This window comes from Chelmon rostratus, chromosome 8, assembly GCF_017976325.1.
Source record: "Chelmon rostratus isolate fCheRos1 chromosome 8, fCheRos1.pri, whole genome shotgun sequence".
NCBI classification, from domain to species: domain Eukaryota; kingdom Metazoa; phylum Chordata; class Actinopteri; order Chaetodontiformes; family Chaetodontidae; genus Chelmon; species Chelmon rostratus.
Window position 1 is genome coordinate 5675801 of NC_055665.1, and position 24286 is coordinate 5700086.

General features: G+C 41.5%; 1 protein-coding gene across 1 annotated transcript in view; it reads right to left on the bottom strand.

The window, feature by feature from the left end:
- ntrk1 (neurotrophic tyrosine kinase, receptor, type 1) overlaps positions 1-22331 on the bottom strand; it is a 30388-nt gene extending 8057 nt beyond the window's left edge. Inside the window, exons 1-13 of the mRNA XM_041942688.1 lie at positions 22147-22331; positions 15991-16065; positions 13931-14002; positions 10455-10523; positions 9212-9366; positions 8186-8328; positions 7679-7817; positions 5465-5797; positions 4130-4188; positions 3937-4039; positions 2366-2521; positions 1942-2072; positions 984-1156 (exon numbers count right to left, since the gene is read on the bottom strand). Of these exons, the coding sequence (XP_041798622.1) occupies positions 984-1156; positions 1942-2072; positions 2366-2521; positions 3937-4039; positions 4130-4188; positions 5465-5797; positions 7679-7817; positions 8186-8328; positions 9212-9366; positions 10455-10523; positions 13931-14002; positions 15991-16065; positions 22147-22331 (1793 nt within the window). The remainder of the gene's footprint in view (positions 1-983; positions 1157-1941; positions 2073-2365; positions 2522-3936; positions 4040-4129; positions 4189-5464; positions 5798-7678; positions 7818-8185; positions 8329-9211; positions 9367-10454; positions 10524-13930; positions 14003-15990; positions 16066-22146) is intronic.
- Positions 22332-24286: the final 1955 nt, after the last annotated feature.

The following is a 24286-nucleotide window of genomic DNA, read 5'->3' on the forward strand; positions in this document are numbered from 1 at the left end:
AGAGATGGAGGAAAAGCAGCAACGTCAGAAAACATCAAAAATAACTGTACAGGCTGCACATGTGTAAACACTTCTACAGCTGCCCTCATGCATGCATGTCATGAACTACACAGCCCATGAGGTCAGCTGAGTGGGCCTAGTCTTTAAGCACAGCATGTTTGACTGATGCAGTAGTAGCACTGCGGCTCACGGTGGCTTTAAAGAACTGTGGTACTGTAGTAATGGCAATTAACTACGAGCTGTTGTTGAAGGAAGGGAGGAAGATGTGTGAAGATGTGTGTGAGTCGTGTGACGGAGATCACTGGAAGGTGAATTCAGGCTTTTTCGCAGATTAACATGAAGGAAAAGCACAGGTGGAAATTAGGGCTGCCACTAACGATTATTACTAAATTATGTTCAATTTGCACTGCAGAGTAGCTTCACTGTGTTTGTTATTCATTGTCATGATGCCTTTATGTCTTACACAATGCACTTTGTGTGCCAAACAAATAAACTTGACTTGTCTTGTGAAAAATGTTTTACACAAATCCCAAATTGTTTCAAATCGGGTTTGTAGTCACATTAATGACGGCTCTGCTTCCCATTTTGCTGCTGGCTCACTGTCACAGCTGTGCAGAGCAGAACCACCATAAATATTGATAATATAATACCTGTGCTTCTCCTACTACGGCAAGTCAAACTGTCTGCTGTGAAAGAGGCCTCTACTTGTGATGATGGGGCTTAAAGATAATCATGTAGAGGATGTTCCACTTGATGAACACTTAGGAAACATCTACAGATTTTCAGCCATTGCTTTTGCTGGGTTATTGAGATGAGGAATATATTTAAATGCTATGACATGAAAGCATAATATTGTGAAAACCTCCAGCATGCAATTCAGTCTCTAACACACTCCCTGATCGCATTAACTACAGTAAGGATCAGCAGTTTGTCCAGCAGAGACGGACAGTTGCTGACCCATCATGAGCAGGCCTGCTACATACCGCAGAAATCGGTTGAGGTCTCCGTGCCTCATGTACTCGAACACCATGGCCAGCGGCTCTCCGTCTGTGCAGACTCCGTAGAATCGCACAATGTGCTGGTGCTGGAGCACGGTCAGCAGCTCCGCCTCCCGCTGGAAGTCCTGCCTGGTCGACTCGTTGGCGTCCTTTAGAGTCTGTGAACACACAAGGGGTGTGCATTCACATGAAGGTGCTGCTTACTGGGCTTCATCTTCATCTTAAATCAACAGCGTTAAGAGCAACCAGCAGTGAGGAGTGTAATAAAAGGTGTGTGATAGAAAAGATGCTGTTATAGATGGTTTGTGTCTGTTAGGAGCCGTTTTGTCTTTGGGACCAGTGTCACGGCCCTGCTTATGAATGATGATGTGTTGCAATGAAAGCACATGTGTGATTAATGGGATCATAAATCTGAGTGTTTTATTCGCTGCGGTTTGCATTAATACGTTGTAACATGAGCTGTGTATTAAACCACCTGACCGTCCTCAAAGACATCTCACTCTGAAACCACAGGATGTTATTTCAGTACACAGAAGATTTAAGTATACATACAGAGTACTTTTCCTCTTGTTTGTTGGAGTATTAAGTAGATTTTTTAGGACTTAACTGTCTGTTTTTTAAGCATTTAGATCTTGCACATTTATTAGATGGTGGACAGTAGAGAGCTGATAGGAATAGTGGGGGGATGACATGAAACAAAGGTCCCAAGCTGGACTGTTTTATGGGTAAATTCAGGTCCTGCTTTAATCTTTTTGTTTGAAGTGATTTTTAAAAGCTAATTGTGACTTTCCTCACTTTGCTTCAAAAACAATGTCACACAGTTCTCACCTGCACTGTTGTTGCTCATCACTTCAGCACAACAGACTTCAAACTGACAGCTGATGTGTTTCATGAATGCTGCACATATTTTGAGGGAATAAAACCACGTAAACATGAAACTCACCTTGATGGCGACCAGCATCTTGTCGCTGTCGGGGCTGAGGTTGGCACATTCCGCCAGGTAGACTTTGCCAAACGCTCCTTCGCCCAGCTCCCACTTCAACACAATGTCCTGCCGTTTAATGTGCTGCACACCTGATCAGAACATACAGAAAAGGTTTAAAAACCTGGTGGACAACATCTGGAGTGACTCCTTCATCCATTTTGTCGTCATGGTGATTGGCAGACAAAAACAACAAACACTCAGGACAGATATTAATTTTAAAAAATGGCCTACAGTGACCAAAACACCCCAGATGAAAAAGTGCTTTGGCGTAAATAACAGCACCAAAAATCAAGCAAATTTAGGGGCGTAAGCATGAGTGTGCATTCAGTAACAAACCATCAAACATCAGCAGAGTGGAAATGAGCGCAGCGAGAACACTCACACATGTCTTTCTCCTTGATGATGCCACAGAAGTACTGTGGATTCTCTACGAAGCTGGATAAACCAGAGTCCTCATCTGAGGAAGGCGGGCTGGTTCCAAAGTTCATGAAACGAAGCGACACGGCGAGGTCATCCTCAGTGCCCAAAACTGATGAGCCTAATGAAACGGGGAGGGATGCAAACAGGCAAAACTGAGACACATGTAACACCTAATCAGCCTCCAACTATTTGTGATTGTAGTGGCCATCAAAAGAAGCAATTCAGAACTCATTTTTTCCCTTCGAGGAATCGACGTTCTCCACCGCCAACCTGGTTGCACATTTGTTGGTACCATGGTGACAGATGATGACGACCTCTAATAATCACCATCATCAACCATGCAGCAATCAGGCTGCACTGAACTGAAAAAATGATCGTATAAGGAAGCCTGAATGGTGAGCAGCCCCTGACTACGGTGCGTATTAAAAGCCAAACAAGTGGGGCACAAATTGTAAAACCCCACTCAGCAAGGCAAACCACAGAACCCCCAGAGTCCAACATGGTAGAAAATGGAACAACAAAGAGAGAGCACAGAGGCGATGGAGGGAAGGAAAGAGAGAGCGGGGTCCACTTAGGCAATCAGGCCCACTTAGGCACTTTGAGAGTGAGAAGGGCAGATGTGTGTGTATGCATGTGTGTTAGGGGGTGGGGTCCGAGCGGAGCTATATCACATCTAGCTGTTCCTTCATCCATCCATCCATCCATCCATCCATCCATCCATCCATCCATCTTCTTTAATGGCCCTCACCACGTGGCGGTGGCCAAGGGAGGTTTCTGTTGCCATTCTCATGCAGTAATTAAGGCACTTTAGCCCGGCCAACACAGCGGCTGCCTGTGAGCAAAGTTACAGCTCAGTGGAAATCCTATATTAGTCCGTCTCTCCTGTGCATTACCATCTGAGAGCCTGACAGAACCATCTGTGATTTGAAACAATAATTTGGCAGAACGTTTGATTGTGGCTCATTCCTGCTCGCATATATGTACGTCTTTAAACTGTGGCTCTGGCCCCAGACAATGTCATATATTCTTTCTATCGCGCTGTTACAGCATGGTAATATAACAAAGACATATGGAAAGTCATTCTCTGCAATAATGCCTTTCTCACAAAGTCATTTTCACTCCAAACCTGTTGTCTCAAAGAAATCTTGATGCCACAGATACCTTATGATAGGTTTGAGTGAGACAAGCTGCTTTCTTGTACTTCCAGTATTTGTGCTAAGCTTATAGGCCATAACTCTGTTAACATAATGCCAATAATAAAGAACAATTTTTAAACTGTGCAAGGGAAACGCACAAAAAGAGAAATCATCAGACTGAGAGTGTCGCAGGTATTCTATGTTTAGACTGTAATGTGTTGCTGCTTCACACACTCAGGGAGGATTTCTTCAAAGGACTAATTCAACATTTTGAGATGAGAAAATATCTAACCCTCAGCAAGAAAGAGAAGGAGCGAATAAATACAATAAGTATTCCTATCTTCAACTCGCTGCTATGTTATGTGTGCAGTAAATGACATGACGTCTGGTAACTTACGGTGAATACCAAACTTTGAATGCTGGCCACATTTGTTGATAACCAAAACCATGACGAGGAGGAAAGTGCAGGCAAACACAGCAAGACCCACAGCCACAGACACCTGTTGAAACAGAGACATGCAGATTTTCACTTAAATGCACGTGTAACAGTACTGATATGGATTGATAGGAAAGATGACGCGCACACGCACCACAAACACCCGACTCTCCGGGTTCTCGGTCACGTCCATGTCTGATTTGTTTGTGGGAACTGTGGGGAGGAAATGAGAATTTGTTAAAGGAGAAGGTCTCAAGGCAGACCTCACATCAAGTCCATGCGGTGTTGAAGAGAGTAAAAATAAAGCCAAGACTCACTTGGGTCCACATCGAGGACTGGCATGTGGGGAGCGAGAACACAAACACATTTATGGACACAGAGAACAAAAGATGCCTCCTGTGCTATTCAAAGGTCTGCTGACTATTTAATAGCGTATCAAGCATTCTCAATACGAAACCTTTGCAGTTAATCTGTGTATACGTAATGCAAAATATTCTTAAGCTATGCATATATCATTACAGCAATGTCTGGTATCTAATATGTTTCCTCTTCACTTCTACAGAACTGATCTAACATCCTGTCTTTAGTCTCTATTCACAGTTTATTTTATTACATTTATTCAATTATATTCGCAGCTCTGTATTAATTTAATCTATTTGTAAAATACTATGATTTAACTTCAAACCTGTTGTCTCAAAGATTTTTTTATAATAATAATAATAATACATTTTATTTGGAAGCGCCTTTCAGAACACTCAAGGACACTTTACAGAGCGGGTAAAACACAAGTAACACAGGATAAATACAAGCACAATAAAAACACAAATACACAGGATGAATACAAGCACAATAAATAAAACCCAACAAGTAAAAACTCTCATTATAGTTGATTAATAGTGACGCCATCCTAAGGTACAATTGTTTGACTGGTTGATTTTGTTTGATTTTAAAGTTATTTGCTTGCTTACAAAGAGTTCGATAAGAGGATCAATACTGTTCTCTGTGTGCTACCCATGGAGCTGGAAGTGGGAGTCCATCAACCTCTGGGACCCAAAATTCACAATTTATTTGTAAAATATTTTTTTCTAGACATTGAAAATGTAAATATAAATACTGAATACACTTGGTGAAAGCAGTTTGTGTTCGGTGTTATTTATGTCTATGTGCTCCAAAGTGGTCATTATGTCGATTCCCAGATCTTTAAGAACTAATCATTGCAGGTTGTATTACCTTATAACCATCTACTGAATGCAGAGTTATTCAGGATTAGTCATTCATCAGTTATCAGGTTGTTTTTGTTCCTTATTCATTACTTTGTGATGACTGTGAACAGATTAATCAAGTAATTCTTTCAAGACATTCAGTGTTAAAATCATAAGATATTCAGATAGATTTCTCTCTTAGCTGCTCTAACGGCCTCCTTGGCTCGTTATGGGATGCTGCTCGGAAAAAAACATCCTGTAGCTACAAAACAGTTTCAGGAACTCACCTGGAATTATCCCCTCAGGATCGAGCGGGTCGAAGGGGTTCTCCATAAACATCCCAATGGCTGTGGCCTCGTCCCTTCCCAGTTTGTTCTCCACAATCAGAGTGTAGTAGCCATTGTTGATGTGTGTGGGCTTGTTGAGGAAGAGACAGCCGTGTTTCACCGATCCGTCGCCTGAGTCAGGGATGAGCTGGGTGTACGTGTAGGTGGACTTTTTGAGCTCGTTGCCGTTGTACAGCCAGGTGATGGATGGTTCAGGATTGCCATCTACAGCAAAGGGGAAACACCAGTGGTGCTGCTGCACAGCGTCCCTCAGGAAGAGGATTTTGACTGGAACTGTTGGGAGATGACAGATTTGGGAGTTCAGGGGTGGATAGAGAAGAGAAGTGGTAGATTGGGAGAATAAATGAGTAACTCTCTTTTCCTTACATACAAATGGTGAGCAAACGGCTCCTGACTCTGTATTTCTAAACTGGAAGGTCAACTAAGAAAGTGCAGACTTAAAGGAAGAGTTTTGGGAAATGTTACTTTGCACCACTCTTCTCATGTAAATGCACAAGCCTATATGCTACATGCACCTTGATCATGTGTGACATAAAGTCATCGTTTGGTGGAAGTGGCCTATAAGTTCCCTCTGCGTTTCCATGAATCAATGTTCTCCATCTACGCTGCAAACCTGTGCTGACCTGCTATGAATAATGAATCCTGGTCGTCGGTGTGCCCCTGACCACAAAAGCTACCTGGAAGCAGGAAATGGCCTCGTTTAGATCGAACACGACTCTCAAGTGCAGAGACCCCTCATACTACACGGGCCTCTCTGCTGCTCTTAACCCGTGACCCAGCCTCAGAAAGTGCTGCGCTAAGGAGATGCCGAGGCATTTGTCTCTTTATCGGGGGCTCGCTGAAGTCGGTTACACTGAGTGGAAATTAGCACTGTTTATCACATTTAAGTAATCAGCCATTAGAGACCTCAACTAACCTTACACAAGCTACTTCACTGCAGGGGTTAAAAAGAAAGCTAGAATTAATTTTAATGAGCCTGCCAGTTGTCAGACCTCATTGCAGAGGTGCACAATGAACAGTTTCAAAAAAATCCACAAAATCAAAATCAGTCCAGGCAGATTCATAGAGAATGGGAACCTTTGCATGCAAAATAATAACTTTGGTGATAATTGATACTGATAAAGCAGAAACTGTTTTTTAGCTTTAAAGTAAAACAAAAAAAAAATGACATTGCAAAAAGCACGATTTGGAAAAGCTCTTTTATGAAAGGTAGCCACACAAGTACTATGAATCAATGGCACAGAGAGCCACTCAGCAGTAAACACCCACTGTTCTGGGAGGTAATTAAGAGTAATTAAAGGGCTAGCGGTTAACGAGTGTCCGTCCACCAGGGGGGCTGATGTTGATAGATTAGCTGCACTAACGCATTTACAGACTGCCAATCACTGTGGACGAAGCGGTTTTCCGGAGTAGGAGGGAAAAGTCCATTAGCACAGGCTCAAATCAGATCTTCACATGGGTTATCAGCCCCATTTTCCTGACGTTCATTATCTGTCCCTTGATGCTTGTGCATTTGGCCTCAGCTGATTGGCGCCCCCGCTTTTTTTGGCTTTATTTTCTAATGAGTGTCACTGAGTTGGTGATATATGATATTGTTTGGGCAGTATTTTTTCAGTAATGTATCACTAATGCATCTGACTCTGTTTTCTGTGGGACCACTGGGTGCTGTCATTCCTCAGTGTTCTTCAGCTTCCAGATGCATTAGTGCATCTGGAAGGAGAAAACAACAGTAAACCTCCCGGGTCAAGCTGCAGCTGTAATGTAGAAGTATAGCGTATATGAAGTGAAGGAGTTCTTTAAGAGCAAGACGTGGAAGTTCACTCTCTTTTGTCCTCTTATTGTATCCCTAAATTAAATGGCAAGCCATACCTGCAGCACTTCACTCATATTATTCGAACACTTCTCGCCAGTCGCCAGAGTGAGTGACAGTTGACAAAGAGCTCCATTAGAAGCATGGTGGGTACATACTCGTATTTGTAGAGGGGGCATTTAGAAGAAATCAGCGCAGTGCATTTTACTTTTCTCTGGCTGTCCACCCTGCCTGCACTAGAAAAATAGCCCCAGTGTGCTCTCGCCCTAACCTCCATTAAGCCCGACGACTCGTATTGAGCCGGTGAGCTTTCAAGAGTGCGGTTTTATTTTGCAGGCACTTACACTCAATGTCCAATTGCACCATCTCCTCCCCGGGCCCAGCTTGGTTCTCCGCCTCACAAGTTAGGTTGTGCAGGTTGTCACTGGAGGAAACGTTGGTGAGGTAAAGGACGAGCTCTAATGTGGAGCCCCAGATTATCTCCTGCAGCAGAGCAGAGGAGGTTAATGCAGCCAGGTCACAACTACGTATGGATCACTTAGAGGCATGCAGGTTAGGCTCCAATTTACTGTACTGTGGATCAATAGATTACAGAATTCAGCTGAACTTCATACTGAGCAAATCCTATTGCCAAAAAAACATGGAGTCCTGGATCTAGAGACAGACAAGAGATCTCAGGTCTGAGGTTTAGGGACAGGAGTTCCAAAATCACATGTGTAAAGATTTTACTTTCACACCACTTTATTCACTGACATACAATAGATGTTGTGTGTACATAAAAGAAAATGAAATTTGCTAATATCTGTATGACATATGGTGCATGTGCACATGTGCTGAAAATTCTTCACTACCTGAGTAAAGAAGTGAGAGTGGAGCTTCTCGGTTCGCCATCTCACACTGGGAGTGGGACTTCCTGTCACATGACACTGAAATGTCAGGTTGCCTCCTTCTTGAATCTTGTATTTGGAGGGGGCAATAGTCACCTCAGGCAGACCTGAGAGCAGCAGAGGAGATGGCATGAGCGTACAGCAATGAGCACAGGTTGCTAATGTGATGGTACACCTGAGTGCAGATCCGAGGCTTTTTCTTTTTTTAGAGACACAGCACAGGGCCAAAAACTCTCTCATATGTTTCCTGGCAACAAGATGTTCCTACTGTATGTGATTAAAGCAACAATGCTGAGCCCATCTCTTCCCTGGATTTCACTGCACCTGCTTGTTGAAGGCTTTAATACGCAGAATAGGAACGGCAAATGGTTATTATTTTTCCTTTTGCAGCAAAGTGGATGAAACTGCGTCATTCACAAATATATAATTCAAGACATGAGAGGGAGGAGTAACATAAAGACTGAAAATGTCATGAACTTAAAAAAATGAAATAAAATATATAAAGATCCCCTTTATATTTGTTGGAAGATATGGAAAAATACTCTATATTGAATGATTTGTGTCTAGGATTTCTACAAAAGAAAATCACTATTTCATTTAAATTGCCAAATTATAATTTTTCAAATTACATCTCCTACTAGACGCAAATTTTTTTCTGATCACAAATGTGTCCTGCTTCACTGAAGAGTCCACTCTCAGTGTTTGTGCACTGGAAAACAACCTTCTAGTGTAAAGCTCTGCATATCCGTCACTCTGCACAGTGAAGCTCAAACATCCAAGTTAAAAACATCAGTAAGATATACTTTTGAGTGAAGGGGGACTCTAAATGTATCTAAAATTCATATCATTCATATCATATTTTTGTGATATTTGAACATCTTTTTAATGTTTTGCACATCTTACTGCAAAAATGCATCACAAATAACAATAATTAACAACACAACACACTGCAAACCAAAGGTCACGCATCAAAATGAAAGGCAAACTCACTGCAGTTATCTATCACCAAAGAGTTGAGGGGCACTTCCTGGTCATTGGAGAAACAAGACAACATTTGGTTGTCCAGGTCACCACGTTCATTCTGCTGCCACTGCTGCAGCCAGTGGAGGTCACAAGAGCAAACAAGAGGGTTGTACCTCAAAACCCTGAAGAGAAAAAGGAGGAAACATCAGCTCCACTGGCTACAAAATCATTAATTTCTCAGACAAGAAAGACAAGATTATAAATATGATTTAAACAAACAAACTAATATAACATACTGATGTACTCTCAAAGAGTTTCCTTTTAAAATCACAAACTCAATTGAAGTTGTTCTGATATTCTGATTTAATGTACATCCTTGGAGAATTTTACCTTGAGATCAAAAACACCCTTTCATACCCTCCAACTTTATTTTTCTAGATATCTTCAATAATGAATCTGTTTTTCTTCTGCTCTCCTGAACCCTATTAGTCATAACAGGTGAAAAATGTTGCTGCCATGATCTGAAAAAAATGATGTCAATCCACAGCCATAGTTTATTTTAAACTGCCTTATGAAGTAATATATCAATCCAACTTGAAAATCTTTGTACTTTCACTAAGCATACTTTGTATTGTTACCTGCCATCTTTGTACTTAAAAGTGTTTGCACATTATAATGTGAGCTGAGAGCACAAAGGCCTTGTTCTCTCATCTCAAAAATCTTAAGTCTGTCTTGTTTTAGAACTGAAAAATATTGTTGACCTCTGTGAATAAAAATATATATTTTTTAACTTCAAGATTTCCATTTCAGCCAGACTGAGATCTAGGTTCGATATTAGGCCTGATCATTCAAGTTCAAACTGGCCAAACTCCCCAATGGCTGCCCAGGTATGCTACTTAGCTAACCATTAGCCATCCTTAACCCTAATCATAGGTATGTGTGAAGTGGGTTGTCATGAACCTCTGTGTGTTGGCATGTCTTGCACTCATGACTGTTTTCGAGAGACCAACGTGTTGTTTGGGTGGGATGGAGCCATCAACACACATTAGAAGAAAAATTACCAATTGCCAAATTTAAGGCAAACAAATGATGGGTTCAGTTTAGATAACATACTGTCGGCAACCAGCAACTTTGAACCAAGACCCAGGCTGCTAAATGAACAGATATTACCGCTGCCACTGAATGAGCGAACTGGGCACTTGACCTCCTGGGAATTCAAATGTGCTTGAATGGATGAGAGTCCCCTCATTATGGATTTAAAGGGACTCACAGATTGAGCAGTGGTAGAAAATGAAACACCCTCCAGGAGATGTGTTCCAGAGAGTTTGATGCCAGGTTCCTATTAGAAAAGAGAAAAGACACATGATATTATTAACATTTATTATAAGGCCTTGTTGAAGTCTCAGTTCTGATTGGTCAGTTACGGCATTCTACTGTTATTTCTGAATAGCAACCACTGCTATGAATAACAGACGGTTGCTATGGACTCGGTTCTGGACCACATCCAGTTATATCAATCCAAAGAAAGAAGTAAGCTTTCCATTACTTCACCAGGAAACACCATGGAAGATTTTTCTATTATTCATTTTAATATATTTCGAGAGCACGAAAACTTTGATTCATAGTTAATGGCTGAACTGTCCCCATTAAAGAAGAGAAAAAGAGAACAAGAACAGTGCAGACAAAGTGAGAGGTTACATTAACCCTTCCTGTTTCGCTGTTTTATAGCTAGACAGTATGTAAAACCTATGCAAACTATGTTGTGCCTAGTTCATTAAAGCTTCATATGGTACTTCTGCTTTGCCTACGCTTTATTTTCCAGGTGGCACAAATTGATGTTTTTCTAATAGCTAAATATTTAGCATGAGAGGAAAGAACCACCTGAACAGATAAAAGAAATCTGTATATACAGTCAATAAGAGAACGGTACCTAAGCAGTGTATCTGAAATGAGTTTTGCCATTGTGCCATCTGCTCAAACACTGTTTTGAGAAAGCGCATCAGTCTGTCAGAAAAAAACAATGGACTATTCTCAGCTCAGAGAAAAGAAAAAATTAAGGAAAAATGTTCTTTTCATTGTTGTACTGTAGTCCTGTTCTGCAGTTGAGTCACGCTGTGATTTGATTGCTCACTTTCAGAGCAATTCGTACCTGCTTTGAATTACTCTCAGTGGAAAATGTTAATGCATCCAAATGGGTTCTGATCAATTACCTTGGCAAGTATTTCACACCAGCCAGGAGCTCCACTCAGAAACACCTCCAGCACACCTCTCAGTGTTTGCTTAGAGTTCAGTACATTAGGTGATTAGTTCAGAGTCATAAACACTTCTAGGAGGAAGGACGCTGCTCAGCTACACAGACTAGAATATCGCATTTGGGGAAATAAGTTTTTAATGTAGAAATTTTACTCGTTATATACAGTGTGCTCGTAAAAACCACCAAAACTTTTAACCATGCTAGCTGCATGACTGTGTGATGCCAATGTCAGCATATACTGGGTGGATTGCATAAAATTTCCAAAGTCACAATCCCCTGAAGATAACTCTTACTGACTTTGGTGATGCCCCGACTTTTCCTCTGCCACCAGCAGATTGACATTTTTGGATGAAATATCTTGACAACCATTGGGTGGATTTCCATTAAGTCTAATACAGACACTCATGGTGTCCAGAAGGTGGATCCTCATGACTTTGGTTACTTGGTGAAGTTTTCACTTATGGTGTGACATACCTCGTCTGGAACACCTATGGCATTATTTTCTCTACTGCCACTTTCATGCCCCCCTCAGGATAAACTGCAATAACTTTGGTGATTGTCTGACATTTCATCTAGCGCCATCATCAGGTCAGAATTTCAATTTGTCCAATACTTTATGGTTTGCTTTATACTAGTTACCTGCAAAACTAGTGCCATTCCCACAAGCCTCAGCTGTACTTTGTTTTATGTGCGATTAGAACATTTTTCACCCCTGGTGGTTGACATTAGCATTTATTTGAAAGCACCCTTGTGCCCACATACAGCCTTAAAAAGCAAATAGTAGGGTGTGGACTCTTAACAAAATGCAAAAGCAAATGTGAATAATGTAATCAAACTAAAATTGTGTATGTCAGGCTATCATAATAAACCTGCGGGCTACATTTCTTTTTCTCAATCCTCTCAGGCCAGTAAAATATTATCATACTGGCTCTCATATGATCCTCAGACAGCCACGGAACCAGGCTGTAAATAAAACCCCCTCAGACGATGACAAAAACCCACACTGGGGAGCATGCACATGGAAGCCAATACATATTCACTCTGGCAGGGCCAAGGGTTCAATTATTTGTTTTCCTTGCTCCCAAAAGTTCATGTCAGATGGGTTAGCCATTGGGGCTTATCCATTACCAGCTCGATTCCTGCCGGGGCCCACAGGGGGACAGCAGGGCCGGGAATAACGCTCATTTTTTTGAAGCAAGTCCTAAGAACAGAATGTAATTATATCGACGACGACTGAGCTCCGGGACAATTGTGGATGAAGACGAGAGCAGAAGGAGAGAAAGGAAAGTGATTCAAGCTGATGCAGCCTCTACGTCCACTGCTTAGTTCGGTTATAGTCTGCCCCTCGTAATCTCAGAAATACATCTGTCACACAGAAGCCCCTATACTCCACCCAACCCCAGCCCACCCGCTCCCTCCACAGTGAAATATTGATTAAGTGATAATGGACCCTTAGTGGAGTGTATTTATTATGCATCAGTTGTCGATAATCCGCCAAAGTGAGCGAGTAAAAGGTGACTGGTGGGTGTCTTCTCCAATTTCTCGAGCTCACCCCGCCTACCTCACCACCACCACCACCCCTCTGGTCCTCGAAACCCGCCTGTCCTTTAGATAAACAACATTGGACATGTCGCACACACTCAGACAAACAATGAGGACAAGATGGTGGCGATAAGGGTCGGCTGCTGATGAATAGGCAGAGTAGATGGTTCCAGTCGATAAGTCTTCAGAGTATTCTTTATTGCTGTGCCTGGATTGTGCCGTAAAACTGCTCAGAAATTATGCAACTTTTAAAAACTGAAAAATATGTGAAAAGGTTGCAATTTCACTACCAGGGTGTTTGCTAATTTGTTTTCTTAAGGACCGCTTACACGAAACAGATTTTTACTGACAACTCACAACAGGATGTTTCTGTGGTACAGTGTGTCGGAACTGCTTTTTTTTTGTCAATGACAGCTGAATTTATTGACTTTGAGCTGCAACTAAAGATTATTTTCACATTCACTAACAGTTAATCTGCATTAATCCAGTGATTAGTTTCTCATTTAGTCTATAAATAGTCATCCAGTAGTATGTTTTGCCTGACCAATGGACCAAAATGGACCCAAAGATGCTCAATTTATTAATATCTATAAGTGAGAAAAGCAGCAAAAACTCACATTAGAGAATCTGGAACCAGTACTGAAGTAAACTTATTTTTCTAAACTTGCTTGTATTTGTTATGGGATCATACGTCACAAACAGCTGGATGGAATAACAACTATATACGTAATATCCATGAAGAAAGACTCCTTCCAATGAATGCAATTTGTGGTTTCAGGCTCTTAAATGAGCTCACGAATTTACCAGACTTGTGGATGAGTAATACACTCATCCACAGACTGAGTCACTGTGATTTGGGAAATGTAGCTCTCACTTCATGTGACCTGTGCAATATTAAAGGGCCGGCTGAGCACTGACTGACAGCGACAAATAGGCTGACCCACACTTACACATACTGCAGCTTGAGGTTGTGTTGGAAGGCATTGGCAGAGATGAGCCTCAGCTTACATGATGTGACCGTGCTGGGGAGGGGAAGAAAGCACAGTGAACATTAAAACAAAACACATTTTGATAGAAATGCAGCATTTCAGAAACACTGAACCTTGTGAGTTTTTGTGAGATAGATAAAAGCAGGGGTTTAATTATTGTCATAATTGGTTAATCTGTCAATAATCACTTGTCTGGTCTCTCCAACCTCAAAGTTGCCATAGGCACATTGCTTGGTTTGTGTGACCAACAGTCTAAATATTAATTTACTTTTGTAAAAAATATTCGCATTTCAGAATGACTTAAATCATCATTAAAATACTTGCTGATTAATTTGCTGTCGAAATCTGTTAATTGACTAAATGTCTCAGTTAGTTTGTTACATATAAATCTAAGTGACTTTTATCTATCTCAGTTAATTTCTCCACTGAGGTCACTTCTTCATATGATGGCCAAAAGTATGCGGAAACTTCTATGGATTTTTGTGCGAGGCTGTTTTTTATGGTCCTTTAGCTCTATTTAAGGAAATTTTTTACAATGACGTGTCAACTTTGTAGATACAATTTGGAGAGGGTCTTTTGATGGGTATATGTATATATCCCCCCTTGCACAAAGCCATAGCCAATAAATTGTTTTCCCAGTTTGGTGTGAAAGAATTTGACTGGCCTGCACAGAGCCCCAACCTGAACTCCATCTAACACATTTGGTATGAACGAGAACAACAACTGCGAGCCAGGCCTTATCACCCAGCATCAGTGTTGGATCTCAGTTATGCTCTTGGGGCTGAATGGGAGCAAATCCCTTCAGTCACTGTTCCAAAATCTTGTCAAAAGCCTTCACAGAAGAGCAGAGATCAGTTCACTAAGAGATATGGGTGTAGCGTTCAGGTGTTCACATATTTTTGCCCATTTATGAATAGTTACTTCATACTTAACATACTAAATATTTCTTTTGTATGTGAACTGCAAAATCTGCATTTTAAGTAAATTCAATCTTAGAATTGTAAAATATGAGGCCTACGACATAACCTACGTTCACATTAACACGTATAACCATAAAGTGTACTTAACGTAGTATTTAAACAGTTTGGAGGGTTGTTTTTTTGCGTTTAGCCTTTCCAAAACCACAAACTAAGAGTGTAAGAAATTGATTAAACAATGCATTTAACTGCCCAAATGAAATCTGCTATTGTTAGCATGTGTGGCTAAGAAGCTTGCCTATACTACTAACCAAGCGTTACTTCTAAGGCCACGGGGCACAAAATTAACTAACAATTCGTTTGTCAGGCTACAGATTGCGTTAAACAGAGCCCTGTTCACAACTAATGCATCCACTGTGTAGTACTGACCCACTGTGAGGAAGCCGGTCCTGGATGCTAAGAAAGGTTAAGCTAACGTTAGCTGCTCTTGTTTGAACATACAGATGTGTAAGCTAAGCAGCCTAACAGAGTTATGTTATAACAGGCTAACAGTCTGTGCTTGATTTATTACTCTAATATGATAATTTTGCCTGGAACATCCACAGTCTTTTAACATAATCATTAGCCATTATAAGTTCTCCTTTGAAATACAGAAACATTAAAACTCAGCTGGAGACACCTTGCCCACCAACTCATGGAGATGATGTTAGCCTAAAAAGCTAGCTAGCAAGAGCTGATACAATCTGTCATGTCAAATGTCAAAATGCCCCCCACTCAAAATATAAAACCTGTTTTTGTTTAAATCTCCCTGAAATTAAGGGCCTGTTGTTTCATAAATGACTAAGAGCACCTTATCAGTGTAACGTTAAGCTGCATGTGACGTTTAAGAGCAGATAGCTTGACAGGCGTAGCAACAGTGAGTAAAAGGAGGCTCTCTGAGAGGTCAATTGTATGGAATGACGTACTGAGAACCGCAGTTACAGAACAAACTGTTCTCAGTACAGTGCAGCACAACAGCTATCTGCTATCTGGATGCACGAACTGTTGAACGTCTGTCTTTGTCTTACAGGAAGTTGTCCAAGTTGGGAGAAATGCATTACTTACAGGTTCCTCAGCTCTCTGTAGTTCACGAGATCAACTTCTGTTATATTCTCCAGGCCTGTTTGGTTTTCTATGTAACTGGTTAATAAAAAAGGAGAGAGAGAGACAGAGAGAGAGAGTTGTCATTGTAAATACATACATTTTGTTATGACCTTCGGCCTTTTGTTGTGTACATATTCAATGAAGCTCATGCTGAATGAAAATAATAGAAACCGGAAAAACAGGAAACATAACACTTGAAAATTACGAAAGCAAATGAATGAGTTCCTTGACCAGGGACATACAAAATAATGAAAGAGAGGCTTTTATAATCGTTTGTGTTTATCTCTGGGGCATTCAAGCTGGACAGAAGACAGCAAACAAATGATTTGCCACTTTTTATGAGGCCAGTTTTAGCCAAAGAAAAGACTGCAAAAAGTTTTTTTAACTAATTTTTTAGCTTAGCTGAGAAACACTAGTATATTGACAATGACAAATGCAACACAGAGAGCAACAGAAGAGGCTGAAGGGAGTTACAGTCACCTCTGTAATCTTTTTTTGGTATTTCTCTAATTACTCAAACCATTAACCCCTTTCTAAAGGCACTTTTATTCAGAGTTTGGAGAAACAACCGGACAAAAGGGGGTGAGAAGAAAAGCATGCAGCCATGGGAGTGAGTGGGAGTTCAAACCACAGTTTTGTGAACATGTGTGATTATAAGAAAATAAAGAAAAAACATAAAAAAAAAAAAAAAACTCCACCGAACAAACTAGCAACAGGTAACAAAACCAGCCGAGATGTCCAGGGGACCCACAAACCACAAAGCTCACATGTGGAGGAGGAGCCTTGAAGGGGATTAACTAATATAGTGAATCCTGTTCAAGGAAACAGAACTCAATCTATAGCCCATGTGGGAAAAAAAATGTCTTAAGAGATGACGGGTAGACAAGGCTGATGGGAAATTCTTTTCCAGTCGCAACCCACCTCAGAATTACTAGTGAGCTCTAGATCAATTCAGCACTCAATGCAAGGACAGCCAGCTCCTTTCATGAGATGTCTGAATAGATAGCTTGATCGGACCCACCAAGGATCTCGCCGGAGCAAACGGTCCAGCCCATTCTCTGCCCTCCTCCACCTCTCACTACACCCCCTCCTGCGCTATAAATGAATGTTGTCCACTTAGCTGAGGAGGACGCGTTGGCTGGATTCAACCAGAGAAGGATTTCATCAGGGTAAATGTCTTCAGCCCTCTCTTGAACACATCATAATACCTTTTAGAAAGCCTTCATTTACTACTAAAATACATTAAATAGTAATAATAAACTAATACATTATCATCTGGTGACTGCCTTGAGGTGACCACAATTGCACCAGCCTCAACCAAAAACATTAACATATTTCTAAGGCAAATAAAATAAGCATGAAGTACTTAAAGGTTAGTTTATTGGATGCAAACCTCAAGGGAAACTTTTATTATCCCACAACAATTCTATAAAAGCACGGAGCATGTGAAGAACCCTGAGAGGTTTTATGCTAACAACAGCAAACTCAAACCGACTTGAATATGCAAACAAAATGAAAGTGTACTGATAATGCAATTGGGTTTAAAGGTTTTCTGTTGTCAAAATTAAACATATTTGGTTTCTTTATTTTGGAGTAGTAATGCTGGTCACAGATATAGCATTGCACTCCCGTAACATTCATGTTAATGACTCATGATAGATGATTTCAGATTTATCAAAATTGATGCAGGTTCCACCTGACGTATCGTCTTTAGTGCTCCATGCGTTCTTCGTCATTGTCAAACCTGCTGCCTGCACACAACAGATTTAAGCTTGTTAAGCTAGCAGCAACTAATATAGCCTTGAGCTAATAGCCTCAAGCAGAGGAGCAGGCTATGGAGGTCTGGTGCTCACATTTTCCAGACTTCGTAGTCGTCAGTCCCAGCCAACACTGGCTCAAGTGACATCACTTGAGGCAGTTTAACAGACTTTACGCAGCTTCCTCTGGAGGCACAGAAGAGTATTTTTTACAACTTTTTTCAGATATGTAGTATGTGTGTGTGAACAGACCGAGCCACTCCTGACATTTTTTTCCATAAAAAAGTTGAATTCCTTTGTTAAAAATCCTTAAACCTGTAATCTCGAGATTAAAGGTCTCTAAGTCACACTGATGTACGCTACAGGTGGTTCCCCAGCTGATTACCTACATGAACGCAACTCTTTTTTTGCATTAAAAGTTTTCTGAAATTTCATGTTTAAATACCCAGAACAGAAATATGAACTAAAAGAAACACCTGAAAGTGTATTTTGGACGTTTTCTTTCCACTAGTCTGAAAGACATGTAATGGAAGCAAAACAATGTTTTCATCGGTAGTGTCTCCCATTCACTTCCACATTTGTGATGTCACAAACTCATCCTGTACATACACGTCTGAAACTCAGAAGCACATTGAAACTGTCCTTCAGCAGATGACCGTGGAAAAATTCAGGACACAGCCTTCTAGTGTCAAACACACACATCATTGTGCACAGTGAAGGCCAAGCACCCATGTGGATCAACAATTAGAGGAAACACATGTAAATCTAATCATTTACATCCAGTGGTAAACAGGTAAACATTACAATGTAATGCATTACTGTAATTCCACTACTTCTGCTGGTAACTAGAAACACAACTAATGACATTTTCTAACCAAATAACGTAAGTCGTACCAGACTTGTTACTTTCTTCTAGACAGCAGACAAATGCAGTCTATTATAATAGATATAATGACATTCAACATAGCAGAGAAGACAGTTGTGAACACAGCTACAAGAAATGTATCACCCACTAATCATCAACACTAATGGTTAACAGTATAAAGTAGCACAAAAATGAAAAACAGTTGTGGATGTGGTGTATTACAATGGCTCTGAAAGGTCAAATTTGTTGAACCCGAGCTGCGCTGACCTTCGTGGTCGCAGCCAATTGGTGTTGACCACTGCTTGAACTGAAAGATGGACGAGACACGCTAATTACTTTTGTTCGCGAATTCCCAGAACATTACAAAACATATCAAGAGCAGACAAGAGAGCCTTTAAACTCAAGCTATTGTGAATCAAAATTTTAGTTGAAATGCAGTGAGAAAAAAAATGCTTTTAAAGTACATTTTATTGAGACACCACTGCAGGTGCTGAAGACAGCAGACATCAGATTCTGGTTTCTAGTGGGTCATGTGACACATTAGGGCTGCAGCATTGTTAATGGTTTCTGTGGGTCCTGTTCTCTGGAAAAAGCATCACTCTTTGCTCCTGGTATGCTGCTTTTCTGATTATAGAGAATTTTACAGCAATGACTATCACCGGAATGAAGTCTTTCTTTAAAGCTTTTCTGTGTGAACTCTTTACTGTTAGTCACCAAATAAGCTGTGAAACAAATATAGTGGAGTAACAAGTGAAGGATTTACAGCTGAAATTTTGAGGTAGAAGAAAAAAGTGGCATTGTGTACAGTGCAGTACCGTACACTATACAGTATACTGTATAGCAATGAACTGAATATAGATTTTTTCCACTGTATTATAGTGTGTTGTGCATATGCCAAAAACAAAAAAATACCTGCAGTAATTTCCACTTGATGACAGCCACTTTCAGCATGCGGCATTGTTTCAGCCTCCCAGTTCTCTGTTTGTCAGCTGGAACACAAAAACCTTTTTATTCATGTCTGATTGACCCACACGGCAATAATGTGATTACAGGGCAGGTGGGCCCAGGATCACCCATCGCCCTTACTTATTGGATTGAGCCAAGTGGGTTGTATATCATCTATTGTTCCCGGGTGGGGGCATTGACTGGCAATTCACAAAATTGAATTTATAACTCAGTGTATGATGAATTTCGGCCCCTGTTCCACAGTTAATGGCCCCTTGTTTGTTCCCCGCATCGCCTATATTCCCTTGCACAGCCAATACAGCAAAGTGTTGTTGTTTGCTGGCATGTAGAGCACCGCGGTAAACAGAAGCAGAGAAAGGACCGCTTACTTATTGATTGAACGGTTCAGAGAGAATGTCAAGCCTCACCCTGAGCTCTGCGAAACATGTCTAGCTTCGGGTACAAGGAAATACCTCTGAGGTAAGAGCGAGAGGGAGGGAAAAGAGAAAAAAGAGAGGGGGGAGGAGCAGAGGTGAGTGGGGTATAGGTGAATAGAGGCAGAAAGCAGCAGTAAATTGACTCGCTCCACCGAAATAGCGTTTCACAAATGTAGTTCCTTCTTAACAAGTGCTAATTGCTCAGATCCGGGGACAGGAACAAAGAGAGAACAGCGTGGTGGTGCAGAGAGTGACATTTACTTTTCCATGTTGGAGCTGATGGTGGGTTGCATAATAATACATCAGCCCTCTTTAAATCACAGGTGGTCAGTTTCTACTTCTTTTTCCATCCAAAGTTTCAAAAAGCCAATTTTAAATAACAGTCATCTGCTGTACTTGAGCGAGAAGTCTCGTCTTCGTCTGAGCAATAACTTGGGTTTTATTCAAACACATTCCCACAGGGATGACAAGCATGGCTGTAAAGGACTACCTACGACAAACCAGCCTCCAAAACACAGCATCAAGTGAACATCATCAGCCATCTTGGCTATTTCATCTAGTGGGCACCAGTTGAACCACAGCAAAGGAACATGAATTAGGTCTGAACAACCTCAGGGCAGTTCATCAGAAATGGAATTTACATTGGAGACTCAAAAATTGAAAAATACTTTCTCTAGCCATGTGTCTCTCTGGTTACAGCATGCGAGTCTCCACCACGGATAAAACCATGGCACATGTGTGTGATGTAATCCGTTTGGTAACCTTCAGAACATGTAGAAGATATCTTACACATGTAAGAAGCTTAGTGGCTTATTACAGTGGGAGCAGATAAAAAATCACATTCAGCCTCAGAAGTGCTTCATCTTTAGTAGAGTTTCAAGTCACAGAGTTCGTGCTTTGGTGATAACTTTAAGGACTCACACCTGATCAAACCACAAAGTCCTAAAGAAGCTGGACTCCTAATACATGATACCGAAAGCATCATATCTACATTTCACAATGTAAATGTTGATAAGTATTTGGAATAATAACATTTTTTGGAAAAGAGCAAGATTTGAAACCAAGTTTCAGTGGCTTAAAACAAAAACTGCTGTAAATGAAGTTCAAAATGTTTCCATAGAACATTGCTAAGACAAAAAATAAAAAAACAAACACAAAAACTGCAGTTGTGAGGTTTTCTTGGTGAGGTTTTCCACAATAGCACAAGAGTCTAACGCTGAGGTCCTTTGAAGACCCCGAGGCCACGCTCTGAGGCACGCCGGATGACAGGACAACAGTTCCCGTCACTCTATGCCAGATACTGTCAGCAGAAATCCATAACTGAGTGAACAAAGTGACTAATTCAACAAGCAGCAGATTTACTTTACATCAAGCAGCATCTGGCCACAGTGAAAGCTAAGAGCAAACTCTGTGTGTGATATGACAACATGCGGAATCTCTCAAATAATGAGAAATAAAAAAAAAAGCCTGGCAGACAATTTATGATCTTCAGCGACTCAAGGCAGATGTTAATATAATACTTTGCTGTAATACCTCGGTGCAACATCTTTATTATTTCTGACTAAACACAACTGGACAAATATACTATGTTAGTGTCAGACCGCCGCGGGGAACAAATTCATCAAATTCATCTCTCAACTAATGAGGAACAAACAGAATATCTGAACTCCAACTTAAGCGAAACACCCATCATCCATTAGCATGCAGAGAAACACTTGTTGTCCTTACTGGAAAGCAACTTCGTTGCACAACCTTGAATGGTACAGTCGACAGCTTCATCTTCCTCAATCTGATACTTCTGCATCAGATAAGATCGCAACGTTTTAACACCTGGACTACATTAACAGACTCCACCAAACTACTGTTCAAAACCCCAAATGATGCACAAATATTCTTCTAACCTGAAGCTCCAGATCAGATATGAAGTCAGTTGAAAATGGCCCTGTTAAAACCAAAACTCCACACTAATTCAACACCAACTCAGAGTGATAATCTGAACACAAACAGAGAAAATCAAGCTTGCCGTAGCACCGACATCAAGGCAGGTCAGCACATCGGATACACTCGTGCTCACTGAGAGGCGCATGCAGAGCAGGTGACACATCATACTCACATCTCTGTCATGTTCTCGCTCTCTTGCGGTGCCAGCACCGGGATGCTGGAGATACCGTCGGGCTCCAGGCACTGCAGCATGGCGAAAGAGCACCTGCACGCCGACGGGCAGCCTCCCAAGATGGGCGCTGGTGCTAGGCTGAGCAGGGCGAGCACCAGCGCCAGGGCCCGGGGCGCCACAGCCATGCTCAAAAAGAGGATCTTCTCAGCACCAGTGGAGAGGTTTGGCAGCTGTACTTGGAGTTAGTGTCTGTATAGTTCACCTAATGAAGAGTCAGTGAGAGAGGCGAGGGGCTTTCAGACAGTGGCTCTTCACGTGGCTCTCTGGCAGGGTTAAGATCCCAGCTGGTCGGGGTCTGGTACTGAGCCACAGCTGTACTGAGCAGCAGGAGGGGCAGGCAGGCAGGCAGGCAGGCAAGGGGCCTCTGGGGACATGGTGGTAGTGGGCTGCAGCCTCTCTCTTTCTCCCTCTCTCTTCCTCTCCTCCACAATGAAGGGAGGGGCAAGATAACAGGGGCCAGAGTCACCAGACACCTCCGAAAGCGAGAGGGGAAAGAGGGAGGGTTGGGGTGAAGGGTGTGCGATGATGATGATGATGAGAGGAGGGGAAGGGATACGGTGATGGAGATCTCATCTGCACCCTCTGGGTGAGAGGTCTGCCGTCCCGCCAGCAGCTCGAGGCGCAAACAGAGCCAAGAAGTCAGGGCTCTTGGGTGCCTGGACGGAGGCAGTAGCACGCTTACACTCACACCAACACTGCTGTAGCAACATCCTGCCGTATGGCTGGATGGAGCTCTCCGCCCTGGGAGAATTGATTGTTGGGAGGTCTGTGATTGTTGAGACTTAGGAGGTCAGTGATGAATTTAATGGCTGTGGAAGAGTGGGAGGAGGGATGAGGCAAGCCATCTACAATAAGATGTTTTTCAACAGTGTGAACTCCCTGCAGGATTTAATAATAGGAAATGAAGGCTGAGGACTACAGGTCCATGAGTTAGCCCTCATCACTGGAACATACATAAACTTTGCAAGGCCCATACACAACTTGCATTTCAAACAATGTGATCTTGAAACCCCCAATAGGCAATTTACTTTCACTTATTTCAAGTTGTTTGTACAACAGTTGGCTGATAGCTGCTCCTCTATACAGTACTGTTGAAGCTAACACAGCGTGCTAGCGCCAGAACCTGGATTTTCAGAATGAAAAATCTTCTATAGACAATTCTATATATCAGGCATGAATGTTCCACTGACAACTGCTACTGAGGGAATTTGAGATGAACTGATGTTATCAGACCTAGCCTGGTCCTCATCGGTGCCTGTAGTTGGACTGCAGGTTATTTAAGGGCCAGGTTTTGATCAGGAAAAAGAATGTGAGGAAACAGAAGACAATATCTTATCTTTTACAGACGTGCACTGCTAATTTGGTGGGATACTCTTTTAAAGTCACAGTGAAAAGGAAGATGGAGCGTTTTTAGCTTCTGGGATGAAACAGTGAACACACATTTCTGTCTGAGAGTCATGTCTCACTTAGTTTAAAAGATGTTGATTAGGTTTAGGAGTTGTAAACGGTGGAGATGACACCAACATAGACTGCTAGGACCAACAAGGCGAAGGTCAACTGACAGCCAAAGGCATCAGCAGGCTAGTTTTCAAGAGCCAACTGCCTCTAAAAAACAGCAACGGCGATAATCTGGTAAAGCTTGTTAATCAGTAAGCAACATTTCTATTATTCCTCTACTATTTTTGACAAAGCAGTACTTTACCACTGTAATAATCAAGATTGTATGAAGTCAACCTCCTTTCAAAACTTTTTTCTAACCGTTTCTGTATTAGTTTTATCAATTGTATTGACAGAGTAGCAAACCCAAAGATATTCAATTAACAACAACACAAATCTGCACATTTGTTAAGATGAAAACAATGTTTGGCATTTGTGCTTAATAAATAACTTCAGCGACTGCTTGACCCAAAATAATTGTTTCAGCATAAATTTAAGCAATACCTCCTGACCGCCGTCCACATCACAGAACTACACAGAGCTTATGAATGAAGCCATGCTATGCTGGCAGGTGAAGTCTACAGTGCATCACTGACAGAGGCTCTAATCCTGTAGCGGCTAACTTTACTTGCTGCAGAGACCT